At 39.7% G+C, this 22,500-nt stretch overlaps 2 protein-coding genes across 2 annotated transcripts in view; both read left to right on the top strand.

Moving 5' to 3' along the window:
• The first annotated feature begins 7,481 nt into the window (after positions 1 to 7,481).
• On the top strand, positions 7,482 to 21,469 carry LOC137981190 (uncharacterized). The gene is made up of 6 exons (XM_068828524.1): positions 7,482 to 7,540; positions 12,604 to 12,827; positions 14,353 to 14,439; positions 16,679 to 16,834; positions 18,911 to 19,682; positions 21,363 to 21,469. Exons 2-6 carry the CDS (start codon positions 12,666 to 12,668, stop codon positions 21,467 to 21,469), a joined length of 1,284 nt encoding a protein of 427 aa, XP_068684625.1. The 5' UTR covers positions 7,482 to 7,540; positions 12,604 to 12,665.
• Positions 8,566 to 22,500, top strand: part of LOC137979437 (sensory neuron membrane protein 2-like) — a 36,853-nt gene continuing 22,918 nt past the window's right edge. Inside the window, exon 1 of the mRNA XM_068826696.1 lies at positions 8,566 to 8,701. The gene's annotated coding sequence lies outside the window, so the exon portion shown is untranslated. The remainder of the gene's footprint in view (positions 8,702 to 22,500) is intronic.

The raw sequence follows: 22,500 nt of genomic DNA, 5'->3' as shown, positions 1-22,500 counted from the left end.
GACACGCTCCAGCCTGGTGAAGTCACTTCTGCAGGGACACAGTTTATCAGGCAAGCTCAGCAAGACGTATTCAGTGAAGAAATCCGAGCAGTGTGTGTGCTGGAGGAGCACTTCCAAGTGGAAGCAAACTGCAGCCACTGAAACCTGTTTAAGATGAAGATGGAGTTCTTCGATGCGACGAAAGACTGCGCTATGCAGAGGTCTTGACATGGGAGACACGCTAGCCAGTCATACTTCCACGTACCCACTGGGTTACGAAATTGTTAATCAAGCATGCGCATGAGCAGAATCATCATGGGGGAACAAATCAGGTCTTAGTAAAACTTTCAGCCTTCTACTGGATAACTTCAGCGAGGGAGGCGATTAAAGAATGAGAAGGAGAATTTATCCAGTGTAGGAGAAAGAAAGCTGCCCCCGCCTAGCAGGTTATGGCTCCTTTACTATTACTGAGGACTCAGATGTCGCTATGAGCCTTTAGCCAAGTGTCGGTTGATTTTGGTGGCTCTTTCATTACTACCTATTCACTTGCTTAGCAACCAGAGGAACGTCTGAGCGCAATAATGGGAGCAGAAGGTTTAATCAACTCCAGACCATTAACCTAACAGTGTAGCGACCCTACTAATCTGATCCGTCTCACACCGAATCATTTCTTACGTGGTCAAATGGGAGGTAGATTTGCACCTGACCATAGTGTTGACACTGGAACGTTCAATCCAAGAAAGAGATGGCGTCGTGTCCAATAACTCGTCCGTCATTTTTGGCACAGGTGGTTGCTGGAGAGGATTCCGAATCTGAGTCCTAGGAAGAAGTGGCGCAAGAACGAAGTTAACCTGAAGGTCGGAGATATTTTTATCTTCATGTCTACAGACAGTCCAAGAGGAAAGTGAAATCTCGGGACGATTGTTAAAGTGTTTCCTCATGGGAAAATTAGAACCCACAAATGACCAGCTCCCAACGTCATTGGCTTCATAGCTCAGTTGCTTAGAGGGTCGCATCGGTATCGCGAGGTCACGGATTGAAATCCCGTTGATGTCCTGATTTTTCAGGCTTCTCTACGCAATTGCTAAGATTGCGTTCATAACTGCGAGGATCATAGCTTTGCTTAAAATAATAATTATTGATAAGATCTTCAGAAAGTACACGATGAAGAACGGTTAAGAATTTAGAACAAAGACAAACATGGATCTGTATGGAGTAACTGAAGCATGAAAGGGCCAATATCACACCCCCAAATTGCAATAAGATGCTTATTTTTGGCAAGTGGCCATTCTTCATCATGCACTTTCAGAATATCTCGGTAAATCCCGTAATTTCGTAACTTTAGTTTTTGTGATATCAACACTTTACCACTTTATAGCCCTGTTTCATTGTGGTGGACTCAAAGATGGCTCTATTGAATTTATTAATTCTTCTGCACAGTCAACTTTAATTTCTTGATCCGATCGATCATTGTTTCTAGCTTTTCCAATATGTCGTTGTGAAAATTGTTCCATTACGATTTCGTTCCGTTGTTCTTTTGCTGCAAGGGACATGTGTTTCACACTGCAACCAAATAAATTCCTCGTGGCATTTCGATGAAAAAAATTAAACTTGAAAACTATAAAATTAGCGCGTGACAAAATGATTGAGTGATGCGCAGAACAAATGCGCAATAACAATAGGTGGTACGTCCTTAAAACAACGTGAAGCAACTCAACTCATTTAATCAGTACTTCATGTACAAATACACAAAACGCGATCTCATGATTGTGTAAATAGCTCACCCTGAAGTCCGAATAGATACGTTTCCCAGAAACCCGACAAAGAAGGCTTCCTGACCCGACAGATGAAATGTAAATATTCAGTTAACTCTTACAACAAAATTAAAAACCCAAAGACTGAACTTTCTTGGCTAAAAAGTACGTTATTTTACTGTGAAAACGGCGAACGATTAACATTCTTTCCCGTGGTTCCTTCAGTTGACACAAGGTGATCACGAGCACCTTTATGTTTGCTTACACGTCATCAATTTATTCCCTTTGGAAGAACATCATGATCGTCACCTTGATTCATAGAAGTCAGAGACTGCCGAAATTTTAGTGTTTTTAAGATCGATTGTCATTAATCTTTCAATGAAAATTCGATTCCCAGCTTTTACAGTACTTTTTGGTGCAAACATAAAGCCAAAATATTTTTGACCCAGCATTAGATTAAAAGAAGAGGAATTATGAAGCGGAAACAAGATCTTCAGTCCTTCCTTAGAGTGTGCAATAAACGCATACCATGCGCAGGAAAACGTCCGTCAGAGAAATTTGCAGTTAGTTTTTTTGCAGACTATTTAAGAAGAGACGAGTTAGTTTTACTCAAGAACGTGTTTTTTTATCATTAAACTGAATTTATTACCAAAGCTTAAAGAAAAATGAAAGACCTCAAAATGGGACGGGGCATTACAAAATAATTAAACGTCTGAGCCAAAGGTCCTCTGCTGGCACGACGTCTGGGTGACCCCTCAAATGGTCTTCATGACCCTCCACTTGAAAAAAAACAAAACAACAACAACAACAACAGCAACAACTGGAACGCTGCAGTACAATACCACCCAACTCAGTGCCTTCTGTTTTTGTGTAATACATACCACAGGCAACCCAGTGTACGCTCCTGGAGCGTCTACTTTCTTTTCTACTTCAGCTTCTCTACAGAATTTTGAACGACTTCAGGAAGGAGTAGAATTGACAGTGCGGGTTCAAGGTCCTGCGGGACATGAGTCTCTGAGCTGGTGTTGCATCTACCCCTTTTGACGATGTGTTTCTGTAATTTAACAGGGCTAACTGAGGGTCTTTACCGTCGCGGGCGGTGTTCTTGAACAACTGTTTCACAACCTTGACTAAGGATTTCACTTTTCCATTAGTTTTAGCCGAAGTAACATGGTTTAATTCCAGATGACTTAAATCTCGTGAAATTCTTGATTGATGAATTGAGGACCATTATATGAAACAACCGTGTCTGGAACATTTTGTCTGCTGAAATGTTCTTTCCGTACTTAAATGATTTGTGCTGTGGTGTCCTCAAGCTCACTCACTTCAACAAAATCCGAGTTGTAATCGACGACTGTGTGATGATAATCCTTTCTATCTACAATGAACCCTGAATTCGGTGGCTACTCTGGTCTTGGTTCTGCGATCCTAGCATTAATTGCATCGGCTAACGAGAATTCCTGGTATGAAACTCGGCACAAATGTGGCACTTTTCGACTGGTTGGCCATTTTGAAGTAACGCTGCTCCTAATCCATACTCACTCGCATCGCATTGGACCGTTATTTCCTTGTGCAGGTCATAATATTCGTGCACGTACAGGATGCTGGACTACTAGCTCTCGCTTTTCCTGGAAGGCTGACTCATGCTGCTTGGACCAAACAAACTTTGCTTCTGTCTTGGTCATTTATCTCAATGGCTAAGCAACTTCAGATAATCTTGGTGGAAACTTCGATAAATAATTTCTTTGATTCCTGCTTCGGCATCTCCTGAACGGCTTTTACCTTGTCGCGATCAGGCTTTAACCCATCCTAGATCCTTGGTGATCAAGTGTCCCCATAAACCTGACTTGCGACTTTCTGAGATTCATTTTGCTTCTGTTTACTTGCTTCTGTGGACATTGACCTTACCTGCCTGCGCGCTTGCTCTAGGAGCCAAGATTCGCATCATGATTTTTGTTTGCTTGAATATCATTCTCTCCATATCCTATCACTAGTGTGCAATCTCTAACGACTGCAACCCGGGCAAACTTGGGTACATGCAGTGACCAAACGAAGTCCAAAAGGTCGTTTTAAGACTGCCTTCGTCTTATTCAGCTTGTTAAAATCCATCTTTGGTATCTACAGTACTAAAAACTTTGGCCTTACCAAGTTTAGGCAGAAGATCCTCTAGAGTGGGCATTTTTTAATGATCCATTGAGCGGATAACTGCCTTGTTAAGAAATTTAGGATCAAGAAAGATATTGTGACCTTGTCAGGGGCTGTTACCACTACCACGCTGCTTATTCATTCGTTTGGTTCCAGGACTTTCTCCACTTCCTTTTCTCTCTCGATCATCAAGCTTGGCCTTAACTTTGTCTCTCAGGGCAACCGGTACTGGACATTAGATATGTCAGTGTAATGGCTTGACTCTAGGATCAGTGATAATGGGTGTATTCCCAAGATGGCCTAGACCTTCAAGGACATCTTTTGTATAGTGTGACAGAATATACTGCTTGGTCAGGTTACCGCTCTGTAGGACATGAATGGACTCTACAGGAGCTAGCTCTAATTTGAGAAGTCCTAACTGCTCAAAAGCTCTTTACCACTTGAAAACTGAGTCCGTGAAGCTTGCCACTTCCATCAACTGTGAGAGTGGTCTCGCCAACATGCTGCATTAAGGTGCCATCAAACAACTTTAACTGGACATTAGACTTGTTCGGGGGTTGATTCCCATCCTGTAACAAGTTTCTAAAATCTCTGAAGCTAATCCCACTGCAAGTAGTACCTGTGTCTAATTGACATGTGAGCTGCTCTGTGTACTTTCCTTCTACTACGAATGAAATACTGAACAGCAACTGTTTGCCACACCCTTTGACTGTAGTGATCTCTTCTATTCTTCAGAATCATACTCTACTGACCGCAAAACCTACATTTCCAATTTCTAGCCGGAGGATTTGGTGATGTCTTCTGATTTTGAGGTTTACTTGGTTTCTTGCTAGATTTTGGTTTTGGTTTCACATTCACCAAGTGCAGCATTTCACTGTTAAACTTTCTCAGAAGGCTGTAACGGCTTCAGCTGTTTGTTAGTTATCTCACTTGATTTTCACAAATCAAAAGCTTTATCTAGAAGCTAGCAATTTTTTTTTTCTCAGCAATCTAGCTTTTGTGCCTTTATCTTGAATTCCCATGACTAGTCCGTACGGATAATTTCTTCAGTCAATGTTCCAAATGCATATGCACATGACAACGCAAGCTTTCTCAGTCTATTGATCATGACATAGCTGTCAACTGTTTCTCCAGGCGTTTGAAAACAAGAATTAAACACGTACCTCTCACAAACCACGTTCCTCTTAGGAATGAAATAACTTCTCTAGCGATTGCAATGCTGAATCAATCGTAACGTCTTCGCTGCCAAAATTCAGTAAATATAGATTGAGCGTGGGGAGTCAAAGTGCTTGATTCTTAGCATTTACGGCAGTTGCTACTTGGTAATCTTTCCACTGTTGCTTAAAAAACTCCCATGTTGCTTGTGGTATCACCTCGACAAACCAAAGCAGCTGGTACGGGAAAATTCGAAGGAAAACTGTAAATTTGAGTCGGTGGAGGAGTGGTCGCTGATTTAAATCTCTTGTTACAGTTTGGTCTGTTTAACAAGTATTTCTGGGTTCGCTTCGTTTCAATAACTGCTGCGACTGAAAATCAAACTACTAAGTGAAGAATTTTCAGCACAGTCCGCTCATTTCACGGTTGGAAACCTCACTAAAAAGACCCCATGTTTCGGGTCTCAACATAACACAACCGCTCGTGCCAATTTATTTTTAGGGTACTTCGCCCTCATTGTACCAAGCGAGAGAGATGGAATAATCGTACCAGACTTACGAATAGTGCAAGGTGATATTTTGAGGTGACGTTTTCGTCAACCTTGCCGTCATAGAACCTTAATAGGAAGCTTAAGCAACGGCAAGGAAGACGGCAACCAGAACGTCGCAAATTTGCATATTTGGTGGGCAAAAACAAATAGCTTTGCACGCCTTGCACTTGCGCTCTTCTCTTTTGTCCTTTTCTTTGCCGTCGTCAGCAAAACAGCAACGTGAAATAACCAAATTTGAGGTATTATGAGCCGTTCCGACCAGTGTCATTTTTGAGGAACTACCACACCCTAGTCATATTAAAAAGGCTGAAGTAGTTACGAAGTGATTACAACAACGTGAATTTATATTTTGAGATGAGGTTTTCGTTGCCGTCGCCTTCGTCGTTGCTTAATGACTTTTTGGAAGTTGGTTTACTAGTTCATAGCTGTTACGAAATGATCGTGTTTTGTGAATTTGTACATGAAGTACTGATTTTAATTCTCTTCGATTCAAAGAGAGTTGAGTTGCTTCGCGTTTCGGCTGGTTTTTTTTTACAAGTCACAGGTCATTGTCTTACCAAAACAGAAAGTATCCTAAACATCAATAAAAGCTAACCTTAAGCCCAAAAACTTTTGTTTAGTCCTAATTAGGCCTAAGATAAGCCTTACGCATGTTAAGGATACTTTCTGTGATAGTAAAACAGTGTCCTGTGACCCGTGACCTGTGACCTGTGACCTGTAAAAAATATCAGCCGTTCACGTTTCAGAGGAAAAGAAAAAAAATAGAGAATGAAAGGCTCGCATTTGTTTTCTCATGTTGTCGTCAAAGCCTCCAGTTGATACGACAACGTTGTCAGTACGCAGAGAACCGCAAAAATATGTGTTAGAATGCGTGCTGCGCGTGCGAGCATGATTCTTTTTCCTCTTTAACCGATGCAATTATTATTTTGGGGCGTTGTCGTAATCTTAGGCGCCGTCGTTTCTTTAACTCCCTATTGGTGCATAGAGGAGTCGAGTGTTTCCTCGCCTTGAACTGACCAAAGTCGTCCACATTACATTACAAGGGGCTGAATCTTCTTCTCTCAGAAAAGGGCTTAAGAACTTTACTCGAATTATAATCTTCAAAAGCTCTCGTTTTCTTGCAATTGCTTCAGCAAAGTAGATTGTATTGCCGGGTTGCTTGGCGACGGGGGAAAAAGGCAACTGAAAAATCTGAGTCCTGGTACACTATAGACAGGATTTCGAACCGACGACCGATAAGACCTGTCGTATGCTCTAGCCATTGAGCTACTAGAACTCACTGGAGAGCTATGTCGCTTATCTAGCTAGAACCTGAATGAACAATATGTCCAGGTGGACAGGCTGCGGGCTCTATAAAGTCGTCCTAGTCGCAAGTTGCTAACAACTAGGTTCCCATTCTTCCTACTGGCTCCTTACACCTTAAATACATCAGGTTGTTTTCAAAAACTCACTATTAATTCATGACCCTAACGTTAACAGCCTATTAGCATAAATACACAGGTGATTATACAAAATCGCGCGCTCTCATTGGCTCGCTATCTCGGATTATCAGCCGATGATCACCTCGACGGACAAAATGGCTGCCAGTAGTCGTTTTGCCACTGTAAGTGAAGATGATTTCGCGTTGAAATGTTTTTTTTTTTCCCTCTTTGTTGAAATAATCACCTGTCTTTTTATGCTAAAACAATTATTCGCCTCAGGCTCGGTGATTATCGGTGAATTTTCACCTCACTTCGCCTTCGGCGAATAATTGTTAATTAAAACGTCGATAAAACGTCACTTGGTCACCTGCATAAGCTAAAATATTCCTCATTGGAATTCTTGTATAAAGAATACTGAGTAATGAGGGCTGGTATTTCTTGTATGCTAATATCTTCCCATCGCATTTAAAACTTTGTTGGGACTCACGAGGGACACGCTTTTTGTGGCAATGCTTTTAGGCCCTGTTTACAAGCAGGTAAACACTGATGAAACACTGCGGCACGTTTTGTCACACAAGATTGCGTTTTCTTGCTTTCAAGTTCATATTTTTTCTAGTTGCGATCCTTCCTAATAACTTTTGTGTCATGCAAGATATATTTTGATCAATTTTTACCTATGGGTAGCTAGGACGGTTATTGGAAAACTTAAAATTTGCAATTTTTATTTCTGAGCCGTTGTTTCGTTGTTTTTAAAATTTAAATGCAAAAATCCCGCTTCTAATCATCACATATTGAAAAAAAAAAAAGGCAAAGCAGATCATCTTATCAGCAAACGTTTCGTTATAAGCTGCAGGACAGATATAACATGGTCACACGTTAAATGAGAGGGTTAGTCAGTTTCAAAATTCCAAGGTCACTTTTTGCTCAGAAACTATTCAAGGTTTGATTATATGATAGGTATACAGTCCGAAAAATTATACTGGATTTGAAGCAAGGGTTATATTTTCATGCCATCTTATCTTTATTTACTTAGCTTTGAAGTACAGGCTCGGGCTTATGTTTGCAGATACAAGTGTGCTCTATAATCTGAGAAATGAGCGAGCTACTTAATTAATGATTCCAAATAACACGACTGGGAACTTTGGGTGGCCTACAAAATTGATGACTTGAAACTGCATAGTTCATAAGCTTACGTTAACGCTGCAAAAGATTTCGTGCCTTTATAACCATTCCTAATACGTATTAATTACAGTGATACCCCGAAAAGAATTGTTTAAGAAGGGCGGAAGTCGACGAAGGTCGTTTCTTGTCGAAGAAAGAATCATACCTTGCCTTAATTAAAAGTTTGCTCTCATTTCGAATTTCAGTAGACTACACAGGAAGCATTGCTAACTTAATCGTAACTGAGTTACCCGTCGTTTGATTCAGGCACAAGAAATTTTCTATTGCTTATTCAATAATGCACGTTAGTTTCTTTCAATTAAGCTGTCAAAAGCGCAGGTGATCAAATAAAAGATGATGCGCCATTAGCTTATATCAGGCATGCAGTGAACTCGAAATTAACAGTATATCGTTTATCTTCGCATCAAAAATTGCCTGAAGTCAAGTTGATGGGCGAGGAGTTGCTTGTATGTGGTAGAAGTTCGCAGAAGCTGGTATTGTGTGCCCTTTTTTCCGTTCCTTGGGGTGATAGTGAGGTAGGCTTCCCGTTTAGTGCGATCTCACATTGCAGTTCCGTTTACTGCTTGCTTGATTTTCTATAGAAAAATCTGCTTACAGCTTTTTCTACTTTAAACAAAATGAATCTTTCGGTTTGGCATAAGCTCACAGGCCTAAAGGAGCGTTTGTAGTATGATATGTCAGCCAGGACAAACCAACCCAGCATTCATTTAACATGGGGGAAAAGTTCAAAACGGAGAGACAAAAACAACTTAACTCGGTGGGGAGCCATTAAGCTGAAAGGTTTGAGAAAACATGGCAGAAAAAGAAGATTATACAAAAGCAAAATGAGCGAAATTAAAGAAGCGAGCATTCATCCCAATCGAAATCGCTACTGTTTCTCACTGATTTCTTCTCTGAACTAGGAAGGCTTTCTTTTCCATAAAGGCTTTCTCTACCATTTTTTTCAGATATTTGTCGCTTTAGTTCTTTAAGCATCTCCAACTAAATGCTTGCAGCTTAAAATTGTTGACAGTTTCTATAGCTAAGTGTCAGCCATTTAGACACCGTGAAAAACAAGAATTTAGGCTATGTTTAAATAATTTATATATGAAATTTTGCGTAATTCTATCCTCGTACTCTTTTGAACATTTAGGAACAACAACTATTATCGCAAAATTCAAATACTGCACGGCGCAATATTTTGACTTGTAATTGGGGCCGATTTTGAGGTTTAAGATATGTTCAGTTACGGTGGGCGAGGAAATTTGCCTGTCATCAGAGATTTTCACACTTTTTGCTCAATCATCGTTTCATCAGTGCTTTCGAAGCGTGGCCCATATTTACTCATATTTGGCCCAAATATGAGTAGTAACTTTGACAACAGTCTCTTGTTTTGGTCAAGAGTCACCAAGGCTACGAGATTAAAACCATATTGCCAACATACAGGTGTATTTCATTCACAGAATATATTGATGGTCATATGAAAAGACAGTACTATGCCTTACACAGCAGTCTGTGGAGCTTTTAACGTTTTGAACGAACTAAAGAGACTGAGTTGCGAACATCATTTAGTGTTAGTAACGGAAGCATTGGCTTCCGTCAGGGACACCCAAGGAGCAAATATCTGTTCGGAAGAAAGATGGGCTAGAATGTTCGAATATTTGAACAGAGACTTTCGAGGCGCCCTAAGATTTTAGACATTTTTCCGAACAGATTTCCTAGATATTTCTGAAAAGTAGTCGAGTCTGAAAAAATGCGTAGAAAATTCGAAACCAAATTGAAGAAGTATTTTACCGGGCTGAGTAATAGTCAACTGTGATGTTGGATGCAAAATTTGCAGATTTATATATTATATCAATCGTGTTCTTGTTGAGAACGTCCTTTAAAATTTTCTGGGGAAAAAAGGGCGACTTCATAATGTAAAGGTTTTTTTCAGACCCGTCACGACCTAGAATTCAAATTTCTACAGACCTGAACTAAGTTGTCCTAGAACATCATATCAGCTAAATATTTTGTATGGAAGTTACAAAATCACTAAACGATCTTTCAAAGCGTTGTGGAAACCACTTTAAGTAATTCTGATAAATTCTCATACATCCGGTCGTTTGGTATCCTGTTCCGTTAGCATGAACACATTTTTGACAGAAAATGACTAATAGTGGTGAGAAGTGGGCAAGTTAGTTAGGGAAAAACATTTTTACCAGAGCAGAACAAAACAATTGTTGTGCAATAAAGAATTTACGAAGACACTTTTTAAATGCATCTTTTACATCAGGCAAATAGGAAAGGAAATAACCTCATATTTATTTTTACGTTCAAACTGAATGATCCAACTAAATGAATCAGCATCAACAAGTTTTGTAAAACAGTTATTGAAGTAGATTTTCTGAGAAATACCCATGACAAATAAAGTGCCTATATCATAAACATTTTTTGAGAATTCAACAAAAATTACCCAACATGTCTTACAGTTTGCACCAATAATAAGGGAGATATCGTTGACGTCACTTATTGTCATTAATGTGCCAACCTGACTCCCATTGGCTGTCGAAACAAAGGGTCTTTTGTTCCTGTGGTTGGCACATTTAAATAACAAAAGCAATGTTTTTAAACAGATATCTTCCCTAAAGGGAATTTAAGACGCCAACAGCAAGAATATTACTGGTTAAAAAGGAAAAATAATCATCTTGCATTCCCTTTTAATCCAATCTTGAAGCGGAGACGACATCTCGGGCCAGCGACAATGAATGATATGATTAGCGGTTTTCAAATAAGTGTCGTAAAATTAAAACCAAAGTAATTACTTTGGCCAATCAAAAAGTACGGAGACCATCCAGTAAACCAATCAAAACTCGAAGTAATTACACGAAGCCGGCACAAAGTGCGGGAAAATGTGCACGCGCACTTTGAACCAATCACTGAGTGAGGTAATGCAAAACCAAAGTAATTATAAATTATATAATTACTTTCGACACTCAATAGAAAACCACTCTATTGAAGAAAAGAAATATTTATTTGAAGTGGGAGTTAGGGACGAAAGATTAAAGTGATTCTTGCATTTATCAGGATAATTTAAGAAATTGTCTCATACATACAGTCAGTCAAAAATCCATGGCCATGGGGCTTCAACGGGAACTAAAAATTTACTTAAATTGCCCTTATAGGAGCGAACATCACTTCAAATAAACATTTATGCTTCATGCTCCATACAGTCTTCATGAAATTCTTGGCAAAGCATTGCTCTGGGCGAGCTCCGTCTGCTGGGACACAAATAATATCACATATTATCCGGATATTTTGACCAAGCCCTGATGGGCTAAGCCGTTTATTAAAAATATTCAGCGTGGAAACCTAGGAAATACCCAAATATAGAAGACATGAGCCCAGCAAAGGTGAGGGCACACCCGCCATCCAGAAGAGAGTAAAAGAAGGGAGGGAAAATTGATTTGACTCTGTTGAATCAACCTCCGCCTAGCTTGCACAAATGGTGAATGATCAAGAGAAAATCCCGGATGACAGGAATGCCCAAACCGCAACATGGGAAATAACTAAGCATGTCACACTCAGCATAAATCTATCTATTTCCTCTGGGAAATAAATTTCTTTTCTTTCTTTTATTGGTCCTTTCACGGGACCACATGAGCCCAACAAATTGACCTACCGTGAAGCACTTTTATTTTGCGGGGTTTATTTTTTGCTGATAGTGCTTGATCCGCAAAAATAAGTTCCAGCAGAAAAAAACACCAGGAAAATTAAAAACTGCAAAAATTTACTCCCGTTAATATAGTTAAAAATGTCCTTCAATCAACTTGTTACTATATCATACAATGGGGTAAAAATGATCGTTTATTTTAATATTTGAGTTGAGAAAAAGCAATCGCTTGCTACAAACAAAACGTCTATGAGGCACAAAAAAGCAACTCAAAGCAGTCAATCAAAAGGTCACGTTAAACTTGCTTGAACGGGTCATCCCGAGGGATACCATTTTCAAAGGTCTCCAGGATGCCACATTTTTTCCACCCGCTTGGGATGATTGTTTTTTTTTTTTTACCAAAGGAAAGTAATAAACGTTGAAGAGAAAAGAAAACTCCAAAAATTAGTTCCCAGTGGAAGTTTCAGTCAATCCGAGCCGCAAAAAGTTGTTCCCGCAAACCAAAAAAAATCCCAATCCGCAAAATAAAAGTCCCGCAAAAATTTCATGCAAGAAGGTACTTCAACTGTGTGGTTTCATAGTTGGTAGAGCATTGCACCAGCGTCGCAGAGGTCATGGATTCGAACATGAATCTAAATTGAGCCACCTTTCCTAAAAAGTTCAGGCATCATTTTAATCTTTCGAATGATATTATTCATAACAAGTTATTAATATAGAAAAACAGACACATAGGCAGGAGAATTGGAGAATTTACCCTGCCTGTATCAATGTTTTTCTTTCTTTTAGTTGCATCCTCTTTGAGCTAGGATAGTGCCAAGAAGGTCACCAGTTGCAAAGCAGATCTTGCTATGTGCAGCAAAAAAGTCGCTGGGATTATTGCGATCATCATTGGCGTTGTGTTGGTAGTGATAGGAATTACTCTAGGAGTAGTGTTGACAAATATGATACAGAAAGCCATAGAGGAAGAAGTGTGTGTAAATAACAAAGAGAGTCCCGGATATAAAAGATGGGTAAGTTCTCGTAAGGTAATGCATTTCGCAGATGAAGCTAACTCGATTGGGCACAATTCTCGATACCTTTTCATGGTTGTCTTGATGGGCTCTCTCTCTAACTACCCATTTCCATATATTCTATGTACCCATTTCCCATATATTCTATATTTATTACATATTATCATCCTACAAGTACTATAGGATTGAATTCAGCTTGCGTTAACTGAATTTCCTCAGGAGCTCATGATTAGGAGAGTACAACTTCATTGTATTTTTGCAACGGCGTTTTTACAGAACGAGTTATATTTTGATTGATTTTCCCGAGAAACAAGACCTTTCAAGCGAATCACAACCCTTGCATGAGAAACTGTTTCACATGGCATTGAGAATGATCACTCGTGCAAGCCAAATCTTATTTAAGAACTCGTCTAAAAACAGCTCGATTTGTGAAAATGCCATTGCATGGACTTTAGTGTAGAGCGTTTTCACTCACGTGACCTGCAGCCATATTGGATTACTGAAACAAAGGAAAGTATATGCATAAACTGATAGAGTTCAATTCCCGGAGGATTAGTTTGGTACACCATCATGGCCGCCATTTCGTTGTTTTGGAACACAAATATGGCAGCCGTGACGTCATGTGAAAACAATTATTGGACGAGCTTGAGCAAAATATCATGATTTGTCAGTGGCGAGCAGATCAGTTATTTGCCGAAGCCTTACACTGAGGCAAATAATTGATCTGCAAGACACAGACAAATCACGATATTTTGCGATAACCGAGTTCAATAATTGTTTTATCATTTGATGACTGAGTTAACTTTATTTTTCACAATTCCTAACATTTAAATCTTTTTCTGAACGCTCAGGAAAGCGAACTACCATTTTCACTCAAGAGCGTGGTTTTAATTAAGAAGGAGCAGAATATTATTTGCAGCCAAACACTTATTTATAGACATTAATTTGCAGGTCACGTGGTGGGCTCTCGGCCAATAAAAAGGAAGGAAAAAATCCATCAAATGATAATAAAAAAGAATGGCTGCAGTGCACTTCAATGGTTATTGGCAACAAAACCACACCATTATCTTTTTTTATGGTCTTGATTGATGCAAAGACGTATTTTAGTGTTTAGAAGTTTGATTGAAATGGCTTGACATTGTCCCTTCAAATAAAGTCCCTTTAAAAATCATGTATATCTAAATTTAGGGGTGGCGAATGGTACCTCGAAAAACGTGGGTCTCGGAAAATTTTAACCGGATCTCGAAATCTCGAAAGCGTTTTTGATAAGTTTCGAAGTCTCGTTTTTGCGTGGTTTGTTTTTACCCTTTTTGAATCTCGAAACTTTTTGCCAAGGAGTCTCGGGCTCGGATTTTTAACTAGGATCTCGGCGTCTCGGCGAGTCTCGGATTTTACCATTCGCCACCCCTAAAATAAATTTGTACTTGATTTTATGTACCCCTACATTTGTTAATCTGAACAAATTTGTATGGTTTGGTTTAGCATATACCTGATGTGGTGATTTTGTGTTTTTCGATTCCTTTAGGAAGGACCGACTGAAATTACAACTAAAGTGTACTTCTGGAATATAACAAACAGGGATGCATTCCTTTATCGGAGTCAAAAACCCACGGTATTCTTATTCAATAGATCAATGAATAAATAAATAACTTGAAAATAAGAGTGATATTCCAAATGTTGTTGAACGCTGATGTTCGGCAAAATTTTACATTAGAGGAAGTCAATCTTAAAAAGAAGAAATGAAAGAAAGAAACTTTCACCCATTGGTTGAAAAAATGAAACCAAAGTTTGCGATGATCCTGGATTAAGTTAATCGGCAACTAGGCCCTCATAGCTCCTTTTCTAAAACCGCTGTTACACGTTGAAACTTTTAGCTGAAACTTGTGTGCAACGGCGCTGCAAAAAAAAGTGCCAGTAGGCGTTGCCCCGGCTTGTAACATAGAAAGGTCGAAACTCGTTCGGGAACGTTGAAACTGGTCTCGAAATGTTGTTTACATGGCCTTAGCCGGTTTCTGATGATTGGCTTATGCAGCGTAGCGTAGACGAATTTCACGAAGTGGTGTTACGCAGTGAAACGCCTGGCAGTTATCACCTCTGCGATTGCTGCGACCGTTGCAGAATTAGAAAGTGGTTCTACTATTCGTGAAACTTGTCATGCAACGGAAGTTCAAAAACGTTTTACGAAACCTACCGTGTTACACGGTGCAGTGCCTCCTGAAACTTGTTTCGCAGCGCCTTTGCACACGATTTTCAGCTAAAAGTTTCAACGTGTAACAGCGGCTTAAATCGTGTATTTTACTGTAAGAAGGTTTGTTGTGCGTGCAAAGTGGAGAAAAGATTATTCCATAACAACATGCGAGAATTTTCCGTTTAATACGACAATTCTTCTTAACTTTTTGATATGAATAAAGCCGAAATAAGGACTTATTAATTTGTCCAGAAAGAAAAATTTATTCGGCTGAAAGAGTTCATGAAGCTTTATCACTAACTGAATATATAAGGCGGCTCAAGATTGGTACATGATTCCAAAAGATTTGAAGTTCTTAACAACTTTTCACTTCGAAAGAAACAACTCCACGTTTCTTTGGTAAAATCAACAATAGACGGATGGCTAGCTCATTCCACGCTTCCTCTAGCTTCTTATTTTCTTTCTTGATTAATTATAAGTAGTGTTTACATGTCAGGTTTATTAATGTATAAAATTTATATCCGTTATTGTTTATTAGTATAATCAGAAGCACGTGACCTTGAAGTGGGTAACTTGAAACTCTTTTTCTTGGAACAAAGCTGGGGATTTTATGCTCATATATGGACAGAAATAAGATCGAAGCGAAGCTACACGCGCGGGAAAGTTACATACAAATAACCAAGTTTTTAAACTCGAAAAAGCCAGCTCTGAACCAGAGTTAAAAGCTTCAAGGTCATGAGCTTCTGGTGTAAATTACATAGGTGATTATTGAAAATTGTCTGCGCTGATTGGCTGCTCTTGAGGTGATTATTACACGGGAAAATACTCTAACCAGTTTTTTTGTTTTCAAAATGGCCGCAAGCCGTTTTGTCGAGGGAACAGACGAAGAAATTAGTTGTGTAATCACCTATGTAATTATAATAAAATGATTATTCACCTCAGGCTCGGTGAACATACTGGTGAATAAAAACCTCGACTGTGTCTCGGTCTTTATTCATTGATATTCAACTCGCCATCGGCGAATAATTGTTAAACATTAATACCTTGGACTTCTCTGCATCAGTTGAACAGTAAGGAAGACGAAAGCTTCGACAACTTTGGTCAACTGTGCACATATGATCAATATTTGCATAACTTAGGCCCGACTCAGACGCCATACTTTTCATTAGCCGACATAAATTAAGAAAGTACCCCCGTTGATTCAGACGTCGTACTTAATTGGCCGATCCACAGCCGTTCCTAATCCATTTCCAAAAAAACAATATATTTTGCCAGCGGTTTTTATGTAGAAGGCACAACATGGTTTGTGACTTAAACGGTTCGGCACATGAAAAGTTCGACGTCTAAATCAAAGCCGGTTCGCAGCCGTGCTAAAGCCGAAATTCCCGGCTACGCCAGGCCAAAACAACGGCTGAGCCGTTCCAAATTAAAATAGCCGTTCTTAATTTAATCAGACGCCGAACTTTTCATGTACTTATTGTAATTAATTCAATGTATTATGTTCGGCTCATGAAAAGTGCGGCGTCTGAATCGGGCCTTACTTACTCTTTTTTGTCTTAGGACGTAAATAAATTTGACTTAGTTGATTTAACTATAGGCTGCCTGCTTCTGATATGTCGCTTCTGTTGCGTATCTGACTAGTAATCCTTTGAAATAATTTCAGTTGAAAGAAACAGGCCCATATGTTTACACCACAAAGGCAAAACAAGTGGGAGTCAAATTCGAAAATGGAAAGGTGACCAGTACGTCGTTTGATCAAATCACATTCAACAAGACACTGACAAAAGCGGAATGTCCGAAATGCTCTAAGCATGACCAGGTTTGTTACTTAGTTTGTCAACAAGTGAAGCTATGATCTTCGCAGTTATGAACGCAATTTATACAATTGCGTAGAGAAGCCTGAAAAATTCAGGACTTCAACGGGGTTTGAACCCGTGACCTCGCCATTCCGGTGCGACGCTCTAACCAACTGAGCTATGAAGCCACTGACGTTGGGAGAACCCACAAATGACCAGCTCCCAACGTCAGTGGCTTCGTAGCTCAGTTGGTGAGAGCGTCGCACCGGAATCGCGAGGTCACGGGTTCAAACCCCGTTGAAGTCCTGAATTTTTCAGGCTTCTCTACGCAATTGTATAAATTGCGTTCATAACTGCGAAGATCATAGCTTCACTTGATTTTATATCCGCAGTTCATATATGATTCATTTCATATACCATTTCATCAGTTTGTCAACAACAGGTCCCAGAATATCCTGTACCAAACTGCGAACCGGATCGGCTTTGGGTTGCTTTGATTTGCTCTTGAATGAGCTATGCCTGGTATTGCAGCGAACCTCTCCCTTGTTCTCGAAAGGCTTTTTCCCACTTGAAAAGCTGTTGCTTTTATCGTCAATTCCTCAGTTGCTCTGAATTGACCGTTATAGTTTATTTCGAAATCTCACTGTTTCATGGGGTTCATGAGAAAAAGCATGTTATTAACATGTTGATAAAGTTGTGTGGTATACTAGGTTCGACTACAAATTGAATACAATTAGCCCATTTCCGAGTTGCTATTTGCCTCAGTTTCAAAGCGAGTCCTGGTGCGCAACCACTTGAATGGAAATGAGAGGTGTATTTTTAGGAAAAAAATACACGTATTATCATTTGAATGGTTGAGCACCAAGACTCATTTTGAACCAGAGGCAAACAGCAACTCGGAAATGTGGCCTATTGTTCTTCAGTCTATCATGCAAGAAGATAACCACATTGTTTATGTCAAAAAAACGTCCTTAAGTATTTGAGTTAATTGTCCTGTTAGACTACAGTTTTAAATTTCTGTTACCTAATTCTCACAAAAACCAAAACAATGGAAAACAAAAGAGCAAAATAAAGACGACGTTCTTCTAAACTGACTCTCAGCATGGGTTTGTCATTAGCGTGTTCTTTAAATTTTGGATAATCTCAGCCTGGACGTTCCAGGGGCGTAGCCAGAGGGGTCCTGGGGTGCCCGTGACTCCCCCTCCCTCCTTGTGATAGTCAACAACATAATATAAACCATAATTTATGTCACCTGGAAATCACTTCATCTATGCAGCTATTTTGTAGGCTTGTTCCCCCCTCCCTCCGCGCGCTCACTGCTCATCCGAAAATTTGTCCCTTTCACTAAAAAACAGCGTAGATATCGACATGACAAATCGGTAAGTATCCTGTGTGTGAGAGAGGGGAGATTGTGACTTAGTAAATGTCCGCAAACCGTCAGAACTTGAGTCGAGAAATGTTCGCTTTATCTAAAGAAACAGATGCCCATAACCAGTGTCGAAATTAATTATCGAATTGCTTTGGTTTTGCATTACTTTACTCAGTGATTGGTTTAAAGTTCTCGCGCCACTTTTTCAACCAATCAGATGTGAAACCAAAACCAAGCGTGGCTCGGTCGTGCCTATTTTCCCGCGCTTTCTGTCGGATACGTGTAATTACTTCGAGTTTTGATTAGTTTACTGGATTGTCTCCGTCCTTTTTGGTCTGTTTCAAAGGAATTACTTTGTTTTAGTTTTACGATACTAGACTGAAACTCGCTCTATAGCGATGTTTCTCCTGACGTCACCCATTGTTATTAATATGCCAACCACAACCTAATTGGCTGTTGAAACAATGACTTCTTTTGTTCCGTGGTTGGCAAATTTGAATATCAAAAGAAACGTGACGTCAATGTTTGTAAACATGAAATATCGCTATTGTGACTTATTAGTAACGGTTATTACGCTGTGAAATGTTAAACTTTGCTGAGAGAGGCCCTGGATGTACAGTAATTTGTATTGCATGCTTACAACTCTTTGTTTGTCTAGACATGCACGTCTTTAGTTGTATTCTTATTTGTCTCTACTTTGTAACAATAGTCGCTTTCCCATTCTCTTCAGGTCACTGTCTTAAACTCAGCCTACCTTGGGCTAATGAAAAAATTTGGATCATCGAAGGATTTCAGCACTGCACTGATACCGCTTGCATTGAAGTTCCTGTTTAAGCAATTGACTGGTAACCAAACAGAAAGCGAGAATTCCACATATATGAAAATGGGACAAGCGCACAGCGAATTGGAACTCGTATACGGCTCGTCCAACCCTGCCTTTGGTTCTTGGGTGAGAGCAAACTATCCGTCATCACTGCATAGAAATTTCTCTGTGACACAAATGCGAGGTCTGTACGGGGCCTTGATGAATGCTTCGAAGTTTGGACCGTTTTCAAATCCAAGCCTTCTCACAAAATGTACGGATAGAAATACACGCAACATATCTATAGAATGTGGTCTTGTAATTAATCTTAATATATACATCAAAACTCAGCAGCTGCAGTATGCTGTCAAGCCTTTCATTGACAGCCTTTTGTGTCCAGATTCGACCTCCTGCTTCAATACCAGTCTTAATACATCTGTACTGATGATTGCGAAATTTGTTACGGACCCACTTCCCAAATTTGTCATGAGATATTTGGATAAGCAAAACTATGGACTCACTGCCACTCGAAAGCAGAGCGATATATCCCTTGGTTATGTCATGACCAACTTCCCATTGGGAATACCCGTGCCGGGTATATTGACCTCTCATGACAGCGAAATAAAGGCCAGGGCGACAGGAACCAATTCAACCTTCTACACGTGTGAATCTTCAGAAGGAGACCGATTTGCTTATGCAGGTACACTTCAAGTATTCAATTGTTTCTTACGATCAAAGCGACCGTAAATTTAAGACCCGATTAAACGGCTTCCCAATTTGGTTTAGCATGCGTTCCATTTTGTATAACGTTGTAAAATGATGACGAAATATGTAGAACGGGACGCTGGGATGGAAAACAGTTTGAAGACATCCCTTCATCACAGGCCTGGGATTTCGTCTCATGATCCATGGTCTTCGCGCGCATGCGCGAGCACTTCTACAACTTCTGAAAGGCGATTTGCCTTCTTTACAATTGTTATAGCCTTGTCAAAAACATGTCACTAAAGGATTTGCTTTCCAAATTCATCGATGAGCCTTTTTCTTTCGGTAGCTTTGTATTTAAGTTTGATTTTCTCCTCTTTTCTGAATCCATTGCTTTCTTCTTGGGGGATGTATCCTCGATTACCGCTTACCATTCTTCTAGAAAATCATCTGGCGTTTCATCAAACACGTCCACTGATTGATAGATTTGTCAGATCTGCTACATTTGTACTTTAAGGGCGATGGTTGTTACTATGGATACTTCTTTGAAAGACCGATTAGTGCGAACGCAAGTTCCCGGATGTTGAAACAGGGAGACAAACAGCTTTAACTTCTGATCATTCAACATTCTTGGTTGCGAGAGAAATGTCCAACGGATTAATCAAAGCTCGTTTAACGCTACAAAAATCATTATTAACATCGATTCAACTTTCATCGAACATATTTCGACACGGTTGAAAAGAGTTGAGAAACGAATCAGTTTAAGCCTTTGCCCGGGCCATCAAAACGTTTATGCTTTGTTGAACATCCATTTAACATTTCCTCAGCCATCGAGAACGTAGAATAAAGTTAAAGCCGTTTTCCACGTATTTCAACATTCTTAGGTATGCACATATCTATAGTAACGAGAGCCCTTATGTAACACCCTGCGAAAAATGGATATATATGAAGTACCGACAGAATACATGAAACTCATACATCTCAACTACGGAGATAATATTAAGTCTTGAGATGATGATTGCAGTTATGAGCGCCACTTTAGCAGCGGCGAAAGGAATTTGCAAGACTTAATATTCTCCCCGACTTTTTAAATATGATGTACCCTTATCAAGAGTGAAGTAGACAAGAGTGTTGATCTATCACTTTGCGGCCTTGCCCCAGCACGATCACAAATGGTTTTGTTTTTAGATACACTTTGCGCGCCAAACAAAGAAAAAAGCCGCCATGCATTTTTAACCAATCAGAAGAAGCCATGTCACGCGTGACTTCTTCTCCCATGTTTTTTTTTTCAGGGACATGAAAACTGATTATCACGGAATGGGTATTCTAAGAATAGACTCAATTGTGACTGTGCTGGGTCAGTGTGGGTGAAGTATCATGAAAATAAATTGGTATGAGCGGTTTCAGAGTAAAAATATAGAATGAAAGATTTGCATTTCTACGCTCATGTTGTCGCGAAAACCTAAAATTTTTTGATTTCACGTCGTCGTTGTGCGGAGTACCACAAAAAATGCGTGTCGCACGTGCAGCACCTTTATTTGTTCTCTTTTAACCAATGATATTCTTGTTTTGTGGCGTTCTCATTGACGACGGCGGCCAGTACGGCCAGTACAGCCCTCCTGTTCGGTCAATAAGAAGTTACTTAAAATAGTCTTTCACTGCAGCTTTCTTTCCTTAGCCATAGGTGGTGAAAACAAGGTTAATCAAGCTCTTTATCCTAACGCAACCGAAGAACAACTGAAAGTTCATGGATACTACATTCAGTTCCCTGACAAAAAGGTTTAAAGCCATGCACTACTGACTAACCATGAACTGGCTGAAAGCTATCCGATCTTTTTGTCTCAGTTTCGCTTTGCTGTTCCAGTAACTTACAAAAAAGTTGTAGAAGTGCACAGCATTCCCATGCACAGATACGTGTTAGGATCCGATGCTGTTAATGTTAATAATGTCACAGTATTCACACGAGGGATATTCGACGTCACACGATTGTTAGGAGGTCCTTTGTACATAAGTCTTTCCTGGGTTCCTTCATGGCGACCCGAGTTTGTACAAGGAATTGAAACTGCAAGAACCTCGTCAAAAAAAGTATGGATCCTATGTAAGTATTTGTTACATATTTATTAGCGTATTCGTATAGAATGAATAGTGTTTCCTAGATAAGAGATAGAGACCGTAGAGACCCGGACGCAATCAATCCAACATTGTCCCGACTAATATTGGACAGGGTTTTTTTTTTGCGCGTGTTGCGTGCCCCTTAACCATGGCGACGTTTTTTGTCCCGTCGACCTTGTGGTAGGTCCCCATGTTAACGTTGTCTCAGTCCTCAATCTAGATTTCAATAATTGTGTATCTACTGCTCAGCACGAGTAGTGTGTACCCGTTTTCACTGACGAAATGCTGCAAAAGAGACAGACGCCGGGAAACACATTTTTACTCTTTATATAAACTGTTTTGGGAATCTTTTAGAGTCTTCTCTCAAAAGCTGTTACATCAAAGAAATTCGTTGAGACAGGCGTTTTCAAGGTTTAAACTCTGTTCAGTTTTTTCATGTTAAAGGGGCGTCGTATTTGACCACCTCTAACCATAATATCCATAAACGCCTGCTTTACCTCACAGCAAGAAATTCCTTTCCGAAGTTTAGGCGATCAAGTTTATACCTCGTACCTAAATTAAAAACTAGTAATAGTTTTCATCACTTACATCCGGCTGCCCCTGCCTAAGTTAAATACAGATGGCAGTTGAGGTGTTTTCCATTACTACCGGTATGTGACTGCACATTGCGATGTGTTCATGGTTTTCTAACATGTAATTAGTAG

The sequence above is a fragment of the Montipora foliosa genome, chromosome 12, assembly GCF_036669935.1.
Source record: "Montipora foliosa isolate CH-2021 chromosome 12, ASM3666993v2, whole genome shotgun sequence".
Lineage (NCBI taxonomy): Eukaryota > Metazoa > Cnidaria > Anthozoa > Scleractinia > Acroporidae > Montipora > Montipora foliosa.
This window is presented reverse-complemented; position numbering and strand designations above follow the sequence as displayed.